The sequence below is a fragment of the Maniola jurtina genome, chromosome 15 (assembly GCF_905333055.1).
Source record: "Maniola jurtina chromosome 15, ilManJurt1.1, whole genome shotgun sequence".
NCBI classification, from domain to species: domain Eukaryota; kingdom Metazoa; phylum Arthropoda; class Insecta; order Lepidoptera; family Nymphalidae; genus Maniola; species Maniola jurtina.
The window spans coordinates 5,610,836-5,627,730 of record NC_060043.1 but is presented as its reverse complement, the minus strand read 5'-3'; the positions used below and the strand labels follow the sequence as shown (position 1 = coordinate 5,627,730).

Sequence of the window (16,895 nt, the reverse complement as noted above, 5' to 3'; positions counted from 1 at the left end):
AATGTATAAAAAAATCAGCTTTCGTAAGGCATAATTCCTACAGAGCCTTAAAAGTTATCTTGTCTTTGCAAGGGTATGCCCTTGATAAACCCACGCTCACGGAAAGGAGGAAAGAGACTATGAGTATTTTACTGCAAATTATTGCGAACCGGTGAGTACTAAGCGAAATATTTTCGCTTTATAAATATTTCTTCAAATAAACCCAATGATCTCAGAAAACTTAGTTTTTGGGGTTCCATACCTCAAAAGGAAAAACGGAACCCTTATATGATCACTGTGTTGTCGTGTCTGTCAAGAAAACCCATAGGGTACTTCCCGTTGACCTAGAATCATTTTTGGCAGGTAGGTAGGTCTTATAGCACAAGTAAAGGAAAAAATCCGAAAACCGTGAATTTTTGGTTAAGTACAAAAAATAAATTTAAATGTGTTTCAGTTTTTAAAGTATACTATACCAAGTAGGGGTATCATATGAAAAGGCTTTATCTGTACATTCTAAAACAGATTTTTATTTATTTTTATGCACAATAGTTGATTTATCGTGCAAAATGTCGGACAAAATACCCGAGTACGAAGCCCTCGGTGCGCGATCTGACTCGAACTTGGCCGGTTTTGGAACTAACGTTAGTACATATGTACTAATATTTTGAACAGGAAATTGTTTTAAATTCTCGCTGAGCCGTTTCAAGGTCCGTTCCGTACGGAGGTTACGGGATGACAATATTCTTAAGAGGTTTGAAATTGACTGCGATTTTAACCGAAAATCTAATTGAAAAGGGATGAAAGATATGGAAAACATTTATATGTGTAAAAGTAGTGTGCTTTTCTGTGAGAGGGATCACTCTTTTATACCTGCCAACAAAGATCGTGTACAACTGAATTGGCACTAATGTCATAAAACAACAAATCAATATGAAACAGGTTCAGCTATAGAGCATTTAAGTAGTACACTGAAGATAATAATTTATACTTTTCTCATCCCCCGAGAACGTCACCCGAGATAAGTGAACGCCGAGCGCTTGGAAAAAGGAAACAATTCTCTTCTATTGAAAAAGTCGCTTGGAATCTTCAATTTACTTACTGACTAAAGAGGTCCTTAACTTTTAAAGAGATCTCTCTTGCATTGAAATCAGCTATAGCTACAGGAGCTTTGGTTGGTATATTATTTTCAATGCTTCGTAATAGATAATATAACTCGTAACGATGCGACGGTTGTGTATTTATATTCATACATAAAATTTTATATGCCAAAGTGTACCTGATCTGTAGCTCAATTCCGTATAAACCGCATCAATAATTATTACAACTGCAATTATTGTTATTGTTATGCTATTCTTGTTGCAGCAAAGCATTGTAGCCAATAGTGAGCGAGCGTCAACCAATCAGAGGTGATTGCGATCGAGCTAATGTTTGCAGCTAGCTTTTCACGTCCCATCCGTCAAACTGGTTTTAACATTTGGTGCAGAGATAGCTTGCATCCCGAGGACGATATCTAATTTTATCCCGAAAAATCAAGCACGGGATTTTTAAAAACCTAAATCCACGTGGGCGAAGTCGCGTTCATCATCTAGTAAAACTTAAGCTGCTTTCATATCTTAAATTAGTACGTAACTTAATTCGAAGCCTGGCGAGCTTTTATTGTATTAATTCATCCCCAATACTTTATGGTTGATAAGACGAAACGGAATCTGGCAATAAAAAAGCGTGATAAATACCAAATTTATTAGGCTCGTATTAGGTACGATTCAGTCGTTATAGCGATTGAAGGCTTGCGAAGTGCCACACGACTGGCGTGGTGCCAACAACATCTACTTAACACAGCCTTTACGCAAACAGACTATAGCCACGCTAATGTCAATTTGAGATTCTTGAACATGCTTCTTTACTTATTATTCCAACGACCTCCCTGACAGTGGCGAGCTATCATCTAATACTTGGGAATAAGTAAATAATAAGTATAACCTATTGTGTACAAAATCCATAGGTACTAATATAATATTATGATGGCAAAGCGTGTTTTTCTGCTAATAAATAAAGAAATATTACTAAGTAATATGGTTGTTTAACTTATAAACTGTAACTCATCTTCTTGAAGAACATTTTTCGTCGACTTAATAGTTACCATAATTATATAATGAACTTACATGTGAATGTGCTAATAATTCCTTCATTATAAAATTATCATAAATATCCCTCGCGATTCTCCGCCTCTCTTCGATACATTCTTGTTTTTCATATAATTTAATCTGTTGAAAAAAAAAAGTGTTAGTTATCAAACGAAAATTTTGAGAGGTTCATGGAAAGAATGAAGTCAAGGGACTTGAAATAGCAAGCTACCAGAGCGCACACTATAAGCTTGAGTTCAATATAACTTTAACACTCCAGGTAACATATTTCAGCAGGCGCCTTCCAGCGGACACCTGCTATGACGTACATAGAGAGCACAATATTGTATAAAGAGAGTATGTACATTTTGCCTCAAGTGTCCGAAAAATGCGACCAAGTCGCTCACCTCAACCGCTTGCTATATCAAGTCCCATACGTTCTTTACCTCTTCATAAAACTTTAAATGTGGCACTGGCTCTTCTGACGTTTGTTCGCAGAATTCCTTAAATAATAAATAACCTGAAACAAAACAAACATTTTAATACGAACTAAGTTAACAAGTGTAAATTAAAAATTTATAACACCCCCGACAAGTGAAGGTTACAGTAACTAGAAAAGAGCTGATAACTTTCAAACGGCTGAACCGATTTTCTTGGATTATAGCGTGTTATAGCTAAGAACACTCTCGATCAAGCCATCTTTCAAACAAAAAAAAAAACTAAATTAAAATCGGATCATTAGTTTAGGAGCTACGATGCCACAGACAGATACACAGATACCTACACACGTCAAACTTATAACACCCCTCTTTTTGGGTCGGGGGTTAAAAATTAGGATTTGGATAGCTCGTTTATTGGAATAGTTAGGTATGTTTTATCCGATTAACGTTAGTACAGTGGACCCCCGGTAATCCGGCCCCTGTCTAATCCGGCACCCCTTGTAATCCGACATGTCTATTACATTGCAACATGTGTTATTATTAAATATTTTTGACAATCTTCTTATTTTAATGTGTACATTTGTTTGTACATAATTATTTCCTAGTGTAAAGTTATTATTTTTTGTAAGTTCTATAGCATTAATGACGTTAATATTGTTTAATTTACTAAATTTGAGATACATAATGAAGTATGATTTGTACTTCAGAGTAAATATATACATTTAACATATAGAATCTTATCATTGGATCTGTAATTTGTCGGATTACAAGGTACTCTTTTGTAAACATTTCCGGACTATAGGGGGTCTTAGGCAGTACTCTTTAATCCGACAAATTCGATAGTCCGACACTGCCCTGCAAAATGTTTGTCAGATTACCGGGGGTCTACTGTAATTATATTGACTTTTTGCACCGAATTCACAAAATCGTATGGTGAGTTCCCCTCATAAGTCTACAATTGTTAGGGCGCCACGTGCTGCGCGCAGGTAGCGCGGCTGCAGCGCTGCAGTCGCGCGATTTATTAACATGGATTTATACAGCAGCATCACCATGAAACGCACTTTCTGTAGGTATAACTTTGATAATTGTAAATATACTTTTTCATAAAATCGAATCGGTGGCCCGGTTTATTTGCTGTCCAGTGTACTTAAGTACTAAGATTTAGCAAGGTGCGGCGTTATAAACTTATTTCTTGTGGCATCGTATTCCCCGCAAGATTTTTAGACGGTAATAAGATAAGATCATCAGCTATACCTACCTATTCTAGGTATCTCAGTATTTTTCAATATATTTATACTTACATTTATGTTGAATTGTTGAGATCATTTAAAATATTAATTTTATTAATAATAGTATAATAAGTAACAACATAAGGGCATTCCTAGACTACTACATAGGATACCTTTCCAACTCACTTAAGAGTTTCCAACTGAGTTTGCATTTCAGTATAAGCAAGTTTTCCGAGTGACTTTCACAGTTTACCTATATGATGAAATCCAATATATGCATTGAAAGTTAACTATAGTTAGCTAGGTACTGTAGAAACTTATCATTGATTGTCTTGTTAAATATAAATGAAAGAACGGAATGAGGTATTTTAACAGGATTTGCGGACTTAGTTCAAGGCATTTAGGAAATCGACTTTTTCGAATTTTCTAATATGCGAGATCTGCCGTAGGTGCCTACTAGGTATTTGAGTCATCTTGATGAAACATTTACCAGTTAGTTGTTAATAAGAATACTGATCATTCAATCTCCATATTATTACTTATTATTATTAGTTATTACACCTATGATTACAAGTCATACAATTTCATAAAACTTCCAACTCATTTGAATATTTTATTAAATAAAGACGAGTAAACAATCATCACACATTCTTCGTTCTTGACGTAAACCGCATGCGTAATTATAAATGATACGGGAGAATTACGTAAAATCTTATATTATCAAAGAAAATATTAATGGTAGTTTTATCGTTTGATGTTCCAATATAATCTAGAACCTTTTAGAAATATGTTACAGTATTATACTTCATGTATAACTTGTATGTACGTAGCACAGGAAATTATCTTTACAACGTTCTCTTTAATTAATTATTATGCGTAGTAGTAGATATCGCTGTGTGTAAGAAACTAAGAAAGGCCAATTACAATTTACAATAATTATCATCACAGTAAATATAAATACTGGGCGTAATATTGATAATGAGGAACGGTCCCTGTGCTGTAATTTCAATAAACTTGCTATTAACTATCACTGCATTTGTTAATCCAATAATGTTTTGCATCTCTTCTTTTGTCTAGCTTCTTTCATCTTTGTCTGTACCTACCTAGCCCTGTGTTTTACTTCTCTTTGTGCATTGCCCCCTACCTTTCTCTTGCTACTGGTCTATTCATAGACTTCTCTAACTCCCCTGTCTTGCAAACAGTTATTATTTATTAATTTATAATGGATTCATCATTTTAATCAGTTTGCCCTCATTTATAGCTATGAAATGTGGACATGAGAAGTTGGGTGGGACCTTAGGAGTTTCTCTGAAGGATGAAATTTGAAATAAAAGATCCGTGGGAGGACCAAGGCACAGGTCACGACAGGTAAGGAACTTCTAACAACACGTCGAGGCTTCTACATCACTGGCAGGCGTCAAATGTTAGTACATTTGACGCTGGTAGCCCAAAAGTAGCCCTATTTTTCTTTGATTTTATGTCACCATAGCCTATCACCATAACATATCGTCGATTCCTGAATCGATTCCTTGATCCTGATTAAACCGAGAGCTCCCTCACTCTAGTTCACTCTGACCAAGGCTTCTGACATAGCCCAAACCATCAGCAAGTTGAAGAAAAGAGAGAAGCTATGCTTGCAGTGAGAGCGATGGCTGCTGACGATATAAAAAGGAAATGGTTGGATGAGGAGGCCGGGTGTGATGACGCTCTTTAGTAAAGACGTTTGTTCAGCATTGGAAGTCCAGAGGCTGAAATGATGATGATGAATGGCATTTGACCTCTTCTATTTTCTAATTATGAATCTTGAGCTGGGACTCCAAAATGTAATAAGCAGTGTAATTTTCGCGAGCTTCAAGCCTACGATACAATTTTACCTAAATATCTGAAGGAGTAGATTTTCTGACAGTACTCAAATTGCATCTGTTGACCACTGAATGCAATATCGAGCTATTTCAAATAGTATTCACTTTATATTGCTAGATACTATTTGATAACGTCCAGCTTATTGCCTGTTCTGAATCTTCTGTATTTGAACAAAATGGCACTGAACAAGACAATTTTAGTATACGTTTTAAATAGTGTTATTAAAAACTCAAAGGTGTATGAAGTTTACCAGTCCGCACTTGGCCAGCGTGGTAGACTACGGGTAAACCCCATCTCACTCTGAGAGGCGACCCGTGCTCTGTAGTGAGCCGGCGATGGGTTGATCATGATGATGATATACCAAGTACCTATTTATAATAATTTTAACTTGCTTAGTTAGGACTTAGGTGTCAGTAGAATAGATATGAAAAATCTCTGCAACAGGTGCAACAGTTAAAATTTTCTCAGCAATTAATTTTTAGGGTTCCGTATCTCCAGAGGAAAAAGGAACCCTTATAGGATCACTTTATTGTCTGTCTTTCTGAGTGATTGTCAAGACCCGTCAAGGGAATTGTTATTTCTTGTACGACGGTACGGAACCCTTCGTGTGCGAGTCCGACTCGTAAGTATATTACCGTATTTTTAAAATTTCTATTACACGGAATGCCCTCGTTCTCCTGTAAATTGCATTTGTTAACCGCCCTGAGTGGATGCTCGAATGCAATATCGAGCTAACCATGTAATTATGCCTAATGCATCACTTCTATTTGCAAGGTAGAAGTTTTATATCTTTTTTTTATTCAGACACATGTTAGCCCTTGACTGCAATCTCATCTGATGCTAAGTGGATACCTTTTACTCCCTTTTACCCGATTACTGGCAAAACAGTATCTACTGTTATAAACATATGAATATAACTTAGAAAATAGTTAAATGTGGAATAATAAAACAATGCGAATCAATAATTTGTTAGTGTATAATAGGTATGTAAAGGGTGATTAGTACAATATGTAAAGGTCAATGCGATCTAAGCGGGCTAACCTGGAAGGGGTATAGCAGTTTTTATTAAACCCACACCTCTGTTTTCTACACGGCATCGTACTGAAACGCTAAATCACTTGGCAGCACGGCTTTGCCGGTAAAGCGGTAACCAGCCACGGCCGAAACCTCCCATCAAACCAGACCAGAGGTTTAGAAATTATAAAATTCCAATCTCCTGCCAGGAATCGAACCCGGAATCCTCCACTAAAGAGACCACAGGGCAATCTGCAGGGTTTCGAGGTAGATGAATTTGAGGAATATTAATATTGTAGGTACTTAATAGGTTACGGACTTTTTACCGACGAAAATTATGATTGCTTGGATCGTTAAAAACCCATATATCAAGTATTCCACGTGACTCGTACCGAACGTTTAGTTTTATTGGCAAAGCACTCAAGATACGACACGCGGGTGAAGCGGGTTCGTGACCCGAGACGTCGTGATTTTCGGAAAATATTCCACTTTCCGAAATTGAAAAAATGCCAACAGTTTTGGTGTAACTACTGTAAAAAACGGATGACACAAAATTTTGATTCGAGGCACCATTATAGCCCATTCCCACTTGTCGGTTGTCGGGCCCGGATTTTGATCGGTTGCTCCAGTGGCAGCCATTTTGACACAAATAGTTTTGGTCTTGGAAATTACTTACGGTACCCTACTACTTATGTACCAAGATATACGTACTTTGTGTCAGAACTTGACACAAAATTACAAAAGAAATGGCCATTGATAACCTACGTAATTAAAGCATATTCAAGCACGTAGCAGCTGAGGGGAGCTTTTTTTGGCAAGAGCCAGCGTACATAATATACATAAAATAGAGTCGAGTCTTTTGATAGACATTGATAAATAAAACTGTAACTGGACGATTCCTGTACATTACTTAAATATTTTTTTGAAAAAATTATAAGAGGAAGTTTAACTATTGATATAGAGCCCCAAACACTTATACTTTTTATTCTTGTCCGTCTTTCTTGTCTTGTTTATTCTAATATAATACATTCATTTGTGGAAATGGTAGGCCCCCGTGTGAAGCCAGGCTGGGTCAACTAATACCGTTGATTGAAATTGGTAGCTAAACCAAATTGGATAGAAGAAGAAACAGAGTCACCAACTCGGCGCGACTGAGCAAGCCCTTAGTAGAGTAAACTAGTATGAGAGAACTCTCGGTTTCATCCTCAATCGACGATATGTCAAATATTAGACTATAGTGACGTGGAATCACAGAAAAATAGGGCTACATTAGGGCTACCTACGTCAAATGTACCTACTAACATTTGGCACCTGCCAGTGATGTCGAAGTCTCGACGTTTGGTTAGAAATTCCCAAACTAGTCGTGAATTGTGCCATTAGTTTGAGTTGTTATCAAGAAAGACACCGCGCCTTGGCTCCATTCGACTTTACTGGTGCATTGTATCTTACTTCAAGTACCTACTCGGCACGGATTCTCACTAAACATCTCTCTTTCTCTATTCGTATTCTTCATTACTGAGGGTCGTGACCCCTTTCCATTAATCCTATAATGGTAGGAGTTCCCTTGGGATAATAATGCATGAGTTCCCAGATCGTTCCGCATACGACTCAAACAAAAAGACTTTTCACGAATAACAACATTGCTAAGTAACTTATCGACAGGTTACAGATAGATTGATTTTAATTTTCGGAGCCGACGACGTCTTAACGTGGTTTTTGAGGCACGGAGGAAACGAAATGGCCAAATTCGGACCTCTGAAGTCGGTCACCCATCCATTCACCGACTTGGATCAACGTTGCTTAACAATCACAATAGATTGATATGCGTTGTCACAACTAGGCCACACGTCCCTCATACGATACTAAAGATAAAATAAGAAAATTTTTAAAAAAATTGTCATGTGATAGACAAATTGTGATACTGATTTCATAGAGCGAGCGTAAAAAAATCGCGCAGTGATTACCTATTTCGTTTCAAAGATATTAATCTAAGTACCTTCATCCTAATCTCGTTATTAACTAAATCACTAAAATATTCGATTTAAAGACTAAGTAGTTACGCTTTTAATCTGCTTACAAAGCAATTTTCTGCGTTCATTGGGGAACGGTAACTAACTACAGAGTTCATCGATCGGCCTCATAAGATTTCCTACGTAACAATATAATATCAATTGTAATACGCTTATCTAATGATACCAGAGCTTCTAAATGACCTGAGAGGCTTAGCCTATTGGATTTAAGGCTGCAAATATATATAAAATCCTTAATCCATGAAAATAAATTATTGGCTGAATGTAAAAACGATGGAATAAACTCGAATGGATGAATGGAAATGTTACAAAAAATCTCATGAACTCTTGTTGTAGAACATTGTTTCTAATAAGCTGAACACTGGCCAAGTGCGAGTCAGACTCGCGCACCGAGGGTTCCGTACTCGGGTATTTTTTCGACATTTTGCACGATAAATCAAGAACTATTCAAGCATAAAAATAACTAAAAAATTGTTTTAGAATGTACAGGTAAAGGCCCTTTATACGATAGGTACCTCACTTAGTTCAGTTATCTTACTTTGAAAATTGAAAATAATAATTATTTGTTCATGAACACATTTTACTTTTTTTTTGTGATATGACCATAAATTCGCAGTTTGCGGATTTTTTCCTTTACTAGCACTATAATACCAACCTGCCAAGGTACCAAATTTCATGATTCTAGGCCAACGGGAGGCACCTTGTAGGTTTTCTTGGCAGACACAACAGATGGACAGATGAACAGATTCAAATCTCTAGGGCCTTACTCCTTAGGATTAGGCGGTGAGTTGTCAGTCAGTCAGTCAGCCACGGTACTGTGTTATACATTAGACTTTATATGATGCATACTTAATACTGCCTTACTGCCTTTTGCCCGCGACTTCGCCCACGTGATATACCTAATGTAGCTATCTTGGAGATAACGTACCTACCAATACCTACCTTTGAAAGAATTTTTGAAATTAGACGAGGAAATCACCTCCTACATCCAAACTTAAAAACTTTACCTCTTTATAATATTAGTTTAGATGTATAGGAAAAAAACTTGCAATACACTTATACTATAAGTAACTAATTATTAAATATATAAGTTCATCTTTGTAGGTATCAGGTACGGGTTTACGTTGAAATAACTAGATAATATATACATATATAGCAGAAAATTACGTTATTTCATCATAGACAAAGGATAATGGACGTAAGAGAACCATAAAAATCGTCACAAACATTATCTGCATATTAAGTATCTACCTATCGATATTTCCAATACTAGATCAGTGGGCAATTTTACTGATTATAAGGCTGAGCATAAATTATTTATTATTACATTTTAAATATACTTATTATTATAGATGATACGCGCGATATCGTCCACATGCATATATAGGTATTTAATCATATAAACTCTATGATTTTCCGGGATAAAAAGTACCCTGACTATTACCCTATAGGTTTCTTAACAGACACGACGGACAGACAGACGGACAGACAGACAACAAAGTGATCCTATAAGGGTTCCGCTTTTCCTTTTGAGGTATGGAACCCTAAAAATTGTTCCAATTCTTAGATTACTAATAACTGCTATAAAAATATTGAATTTCCATAGGTAACCCCTAAAAAGCGTAAACCAATTAACTAGAGTTAAGATTAACTAGTTAATCTCAAATTCTCAAATCACTAACAAAATCCACTCAAGTGCGAAAAATTGTTCCCAATATCAGATTACTAATAACAGCTATAAAAATGTTGAGATGCTTTGAGTCGAGAAAATAGGTTCTTTGCTGAAATACTTATATCATCATTCATAAGTCCTCACCATCACCATCATCATCTGATCACCATTATCATTACTATCATCACCTCATATAAGGATGGGAACTGTTCCGACGTCTTGCGGTACAGTGGTAAAAAGGTGAAGGGCGGGACAAAATCGAAAATCTCTTAGGTATATCCTATAAAACACCGCTCAGCCGGCGGCCGGCTCAACCTAAATATGGCGAGGTGATATACACTGAAGTTTCGCCGGTAAAAGAGAATCTTCGCCTATGAGTCTCCTAGCTCGACGATGAACGGCATCTAGAGGCACTAGTTGGTATTTAGCGGAGCTATCATATTAGTAAATACTATGCGGACTACAGTATTTCATACACAACCTGATTTGAGCTTGATACAAAGGAATCAGTTGGTGCCCGTGCGGCGAGAAGTAGGTACTGCTTGACCTTGTTACGGAGGCATTGTTTTTTACATTCTGATGTTTTCATTCTTATTTTTATTGTCTCCCAACTGTGTCCCAAACTATTGTGTGTCCAAGGGCCCTTGCATGGTTTAATTTCATTTACGACGGCCCTATATTATAATTTCAAGAATAGAAAGAAGAATGCTGTATGTAGCCTCTTGACATTGCAGTCGTCACAATCATCATGACGTCACCCGGTTCAGGGTCCTGGCTAAAAATCAGCGTAATGCTGAGCTGGAACCTCTTTTGTCAGTTGTTAGTCTGTCAAAATCTTAGAAAGAGGAAGCCTTTCGTTTTCTCGCGAAATTTTTACTTACGACATTGTTAAGCTGATACAGTCAATGTTATGCGATCCGCGAAGGCATAGCGAGCATGAGTTATTTTTATACTTTGTTTAGTATCCATAAAGTGCTTTATTTAATGGGCGTTTAATTATTTGCGTCACCCATGTGCAAACGGGGGAAGACCCATCTTAAAACATCAGCATTGTTTAAGACTGAAACATCAGACGAGATGAAAAGAGTTCAAAGGGTTCCTACTTTCTTCACTTAAACTGCTTTGACTCGCACGGCCAGACATCATCATTACACACATTACAAATTATCATCTATTAGTCTTACTCTAGAATAATAACTTAATAAGCATAACTAATTGCGTAGGAAGAATATTAAGTAATGATTTAAGCCTTATTACAGACCGCGCAAAGCGTAGGAGTAGGTACCAGCTAAGACTTAAGAATTTAAGTAATTTTTCGACCGAGTTTGCCATTTTTATTTTAACAACAGTAGTTAGTTTTCCAAATGTATAGTTACTTCAGTGCCTACTTAATTTTTTAAAAGAATACATACCTAAGACTTGATTAAAAATTTTGTCAAAATTTACTTCATTCTTCTTCTCCATATATTTATGCATGACACTCCGTACACTGCAACAAATAAAATTATACATTTTACTTAATACATAAAAGTAGGTCATTAGTTTTTATGTAACAAGTTTAAATTAAGAATTTATAACAACCCTGACAAGTGAAGGTTACAGTAATTAAAAAAGAGCTGATAACTTTCAAACGACTGAACCGATTTTCTTAGATTATAGCTAGGAACACTCTCGATCAAGCCACCTATCAAACAAAAAAAACTAAATTAAAATCGGTTCTTTAGTTTCGATACCACAAACGGATACACAGATACACACGTGAAACTTATTTACTTACTTAACACCCCTCTTTTTGGGTCAGGGGTTAAAAATGCACGTATTCGTACCTAATACCGAAACGTAAGAGGTGCGTGGCCGAGATCAAACCCATGAACCACTGGAGTTCAGTGACTAGACTATCGCGGCACTAATACTATATACATAAATTATGTTATTGTACACATATAGATGACCAAAGTTCTACTTTCAGTAAATAATAATAAATAGTCACAGAATGTTTTATAGTCTTGTTTACTATGTGACATCGACGAGAGATTTTATGTGGCACATTCTTACTTTTCTTAGTTTATTTTATGACCAGGAGTCAGTGCCTTGTTTGTCAGTTGAATAACTTAGCCAGAAAATTTATAATAAAGGGAACGCACACTTATCTTATTGCTTAATTTTAGAATTGTATGATATAAAATCTCATGAAACCTCGCACACTTCCCCGCGTGAAATCATCCGAATCGGAAGTAGATTCGGATGGAAAATTCTAAAATTCGTTTCGTTCGGCTCCGATAAGTGTGCGTTCACCTTTATTGAAACACTTTAAATTATTATGTATTACATACTTAAATTTTTTATGTACAAATTACCTAACTTACATCTAAATAAAAAAATCTCTGTGGATGTAAATATTTACATACTACTCAGGTATTCATCAAAATCAGCTCAGTAGTTGAGACGCTACGTTGGAACACACAAATACAAACCTACATACATAGACTGCTAAAATCTAACCCTTTGCATTGCCTAGTCCAGTAAAAAAATTCAAGAATAAAGAATGTAAGTTTTTATCAATATTTTTTCCTATAACAGCTCGTTCACACAGGCTACGTAAGCGTTGCGTAAGCGTAGACGTAGCGCGTACCATTGCGTTGTAATGTATGGAACTGTATGAGCATGGCATACCGCTTGCGTGGCGTGTACGCGCTTGGTGTGAATCGGCCTTTAGTTGTTAGAATTACTTAGGTAAGTCATAATTTTCAGATTTCTAGATACTGGTATCTAGAAATACTGATCTCACTAGGTGGGCAGACAACATCAATCTAGTCACAGGGAGCCGCTAGATTTAGGTGGAGCAAGACTGTGGCGTTTGGGTGTCTCTCGGTTGGCAACGATGATGATAAACATACCGATACACATGCACACAAACATTCACACATACTGCTAAAAACACAATCCTCCCATTATCTAGTAAAGAGAATACCTATTTAATATTGATTTTATTATTATTGATCTGACTGCTTCAATAGATATTCCAAAATGCCAATCCTGAATCTGCACTAGGCCAGACTATGGCCTACACCCTTTTCATTGTAAGAGAAGACCTACAACTCAGTAATGGGCCTGCGATGGGTTAATCATGATGACAATAGAAGAAAAAAACGGCCAAGTGCGAGTCAGACTCGTGAGCCGAGTGATTGGTAGTCAGGTATTTTTGCATGATAAATCAAAAATTATTATGCATAAAAATAAATGATTTTTATTTATTTCTATGCATAATAATGTTTTAGAATATACAGGTAAAACCCTTTCATGTGGTATAGTTATCAGTTATAGACAGACAGATAGACAGAACGAGAGACAACAAAGTGATCCTATAGGAGCAAAAATTTAAATGTGTATGTATTAACATTTTGTATTACTATTAAGTACTTATTTATACAAAACCAGGCCCAGAACTATTTTTAAAGTATTATACCTCAATTGAGGATTTGGGGGGCCATGTCTAAAAAATATTGATATTTTTTAGACATGTTTTGCCTGGAGGTCTATCTCAAAATTGGCTTCACATCAAAAACTCACATAATATTTGTATAATTGCAGTAATATCCTGCATTTAGTAAAGCAGCTAATACTAAAATTAGGCAATTATCACATATATGTATAAACAAGGCTAGTCTTTACCCAAAACCTTGAGAATTACTATGTTAATCATGATAGCGCTAACACCAACAATTTTAAAATGAAAGTCTCTCCCCTACCTTAATTCCTGTGGTAAGGAGGCAAAATCCTATATTTTTAGGTTAAGTAGCTGACATGCAAAGTAACTCTAAGATAAAAGGTAGTTTCAGACAGAGGAGCCCAATTTATACCTAATCCAAGACAGAATCCCAAGTTCCTGCAGTTGTTTAGAATAGAATAGAATAGAATAGAATAGATTTTTATTCAAATAAACTTTTACAAGTGCTTTTGAATCGTCAAATAATTTACCACTGGTTCGGAATGCCGTTCCTACCGAGAAGAACCAGCAAGAAACTCGGCGGTTGCTCTTTTCAATTGTGCAATTTACAATAATATTCTATACTATACAAGCAATTGCAGACCCGCGCATTGCTGGAGCGAGTCAAATCCATGCTTTTTTATCATTTACATAATCTTCGATTGTGTAATATGCTTTTGCCAGGAGCATACTTTTAATGGATTTTTTAAACTTTGGTAAAGGCAAGTCTAATATTGACTGTGGAATTTTATTATAAAATATTACACTCATTCCCACAAATGACTTTCCCACTTTTCTGAGGCGGAGCGTAGGAGTTGCGAGCTTATTACGATTTCTAGTTGGCCTGTCATGGAAATCACCGATTTTTTTGTAGCTGAGGATGTTTTGTCGTACAAAAATTATATTATTGTAAATGTATTGAGAAGCTACTGTAAGAATACCTATTTCCTTAAATTTCTCTCGTAGGGAATCGCGCGGTTTTAAATTATAAATTGCGCGTATTGCCCTTTTTTGTAAAACGAAAATTTTTCCAATATCTGCCGCTTTACCCCATAGCAAGATTCCGTAAGACATAATACTGTGAAAATAGGCAAAATATACAATTTTTGCGGTTTCCACGTCAGTTATCTGTCGAATCTTTCTAACAGCGTAAGCAGCAGAGCTGAGTTTGCCAGCAAGTGTTGATATATGGGCGTTCCATTGAAGCTTTGCATCTAAAGTTATCCCCAGGAACACGGTGGTCTCCTCTACTTTCAACATATCATTATTTATCATTAATTTTATGTTATTTGTCGTCTTGGTATTGGGCAGTGCGAATTCGACACACTTGGTTTTCTTTGCATTTAAAAGCAAATTGTTAACAGTAAACCAGTGAGTGACCTGCGATATGGCTCTATTTACATCGTCATAATTATTCTCATTTCTATCTAATTTAAAAATCAAAGACGTATCATCAGCAAATAGTACAATATCGCAAGTATTTTGGACAAAATATGGTAGATCGTTTATATATACCAAGAACATGAAGGGACCTAGGATAGAGCCTTGAGGAACACCCATTAATGAGGCTGATCCGGATGACTTCACATCATTTACACATACTGTTTGTATAAATTTGTTTAATAAATGTAACCCGCTAAGGCAACCAAATTTTCTACTTAATTAAAACAGGGGTATTTTGTGACCCACTAATGATGCTCAATAAGTGATTCATCATAAGATTTTCCCATAGCTTGCCTTTCAAGTCATTTTGTCCATGTAAATTTTGCGAAAGAGACTTAAACTGTAGATAAAGTTCTTTTATTTATTTTGTAAACAATGCTCATGATTATGTTTTCCAGCAATAAACAATCGACCCTATCTCATGAAGGGCGAACGTATACTTTGAGAATTTACCTTGGATCAGGTAAGACTATTTTTTTGCTAGCTCTGGCTGCTGGAGTGCATTTGGACTTCTCCATTGCCATTAGGTAGCTGACGTCGGCCAGCACAGCTTCGAGGTCCGCCATCTTGAGACTGGATAATCACCTTCACCACAAAAACTAACCACTTCTACACAACACAAACACAAGTTTCACACCTAATTTCCAGTTAAATTCCCTGCTTATAGTCATAACCTTCTTCACATGACTATCCTTCACTAATATTAAACACCATATTTTGTTGATGCTGATTGACACATTTCTTTTCCCATAATAATTTATGATTAGCATAGGGGCACGCAGTATATCAATTGTTTAATACTCCTATAGGTATTTGATTAATGTTTCTTTGTCTATTCATACACGAAAACTTGCAAATTAAAACAATAATCATTTAATAAATAACCCGAATCCACCATCACTCGCTTTGCGGCCCACCGTCATTTCAACATTTTTAATCAGTGACCAGTGTTGCAAGTATCCTTAACTGCCTCTCTTCTACAATCGAGGGATTTAATCTCTATGGATTCACATTTTGTTTACATTTTGCAACAAAAGGTAACTACAAAATATTTTTATTTACAGGGTTTCGTTCTTTTAGGGGGTTTACATTCTATGAAGAACAGGATATTCCAAATGTAATTTTAAGGTTCCGTAGTGAAACAAGAATTATCTCGATTATCTCATTATTCTTAAAATTTCCAAAAATTGTCTTAAAAATAGCCAGGCAATAGCATTCATTTGAAATAGAGTCAAAAGTTACGAAAAATGTAACAAACGTACCATATGGCAGCACTGTTTTCAATTCCCTTCAGTGCTGAAACAGTTTCCCAAGAAACCGCATATAATGGCAACGGGTAACTTTAGAAATATGTCAAAAGTACATGTTGGCAGTTCTAATGGTTATAATGGCATTTCCATTGTGCTGGTTGAGTGGTGGCACTAATTTTTAAAATTAGTTGGTAGAAAATATTATATTTTGTAGTCTCCCTGCAGCTCGCTTGATGTCATCTATCCATTTACTAAGGATTTTCCAAAACTGTGCTTTTCGGTAGAAAGTCACGATTTCAGCACCTTGGAACCCGCAACGTCTTTGAGTTTTCAATTATTAATGTACCCTCCCCATTGCCACTTTA

General features: G+C 36.1%; 1 protein-coding gene and 1 long non-coding RNA gene across 4 annotated transcripts in view; one reads left to right on the top strand and one right to left on the bottom strand.

The window, feature by feature from the left end:
• The window catches only part of LOC123872815 (G protein-coupled receptor kinase 1), a 50,791-nt gene extending 34,560 nt beyond the window's left edge, over positions 1-16,231 (bottom strand). For all 3 annotated transcript variants that reach the window (XM_045917358.1, XM_045917359.1, XM_045917360.1), the window contains exons 1-4: positions 15,734-16,231; positions 11,763-11,839; positions 2,549-2,622; positions 2,142-2,243 (exon numbers count right to left, since the gene is read on the bottom strand). In XM_045917358.1, the coding sequence (XP_045773314.1) occupies positions 2,142-2,243; positions 2,549-2,622; positions 11,763-11,839; positions 15,734-15,846 (366 nt within the window). In that variant the 5' untranslated portion in view covers positions 15,847-16,231. The remainder of the gene's footprint in view (positions 1-2,141; positions 2,244-2,548; positions 2,623-11,762; positions 11,840-15,733) is intronic.
• Positions 2,469-5,493, top strand: LOC123872820. Its single transcript, XR_006797552.1, has 3 exons — positions 2,469-2,479; positions 4,265-4,267; positions 5,124-5,493. It is a non-coding gene; the product is annotated as an uncharacterized LOC123872820 (long non-coding RNA).
• Positions 16,232-16,895: the final 664 nt, after the last annotated feature.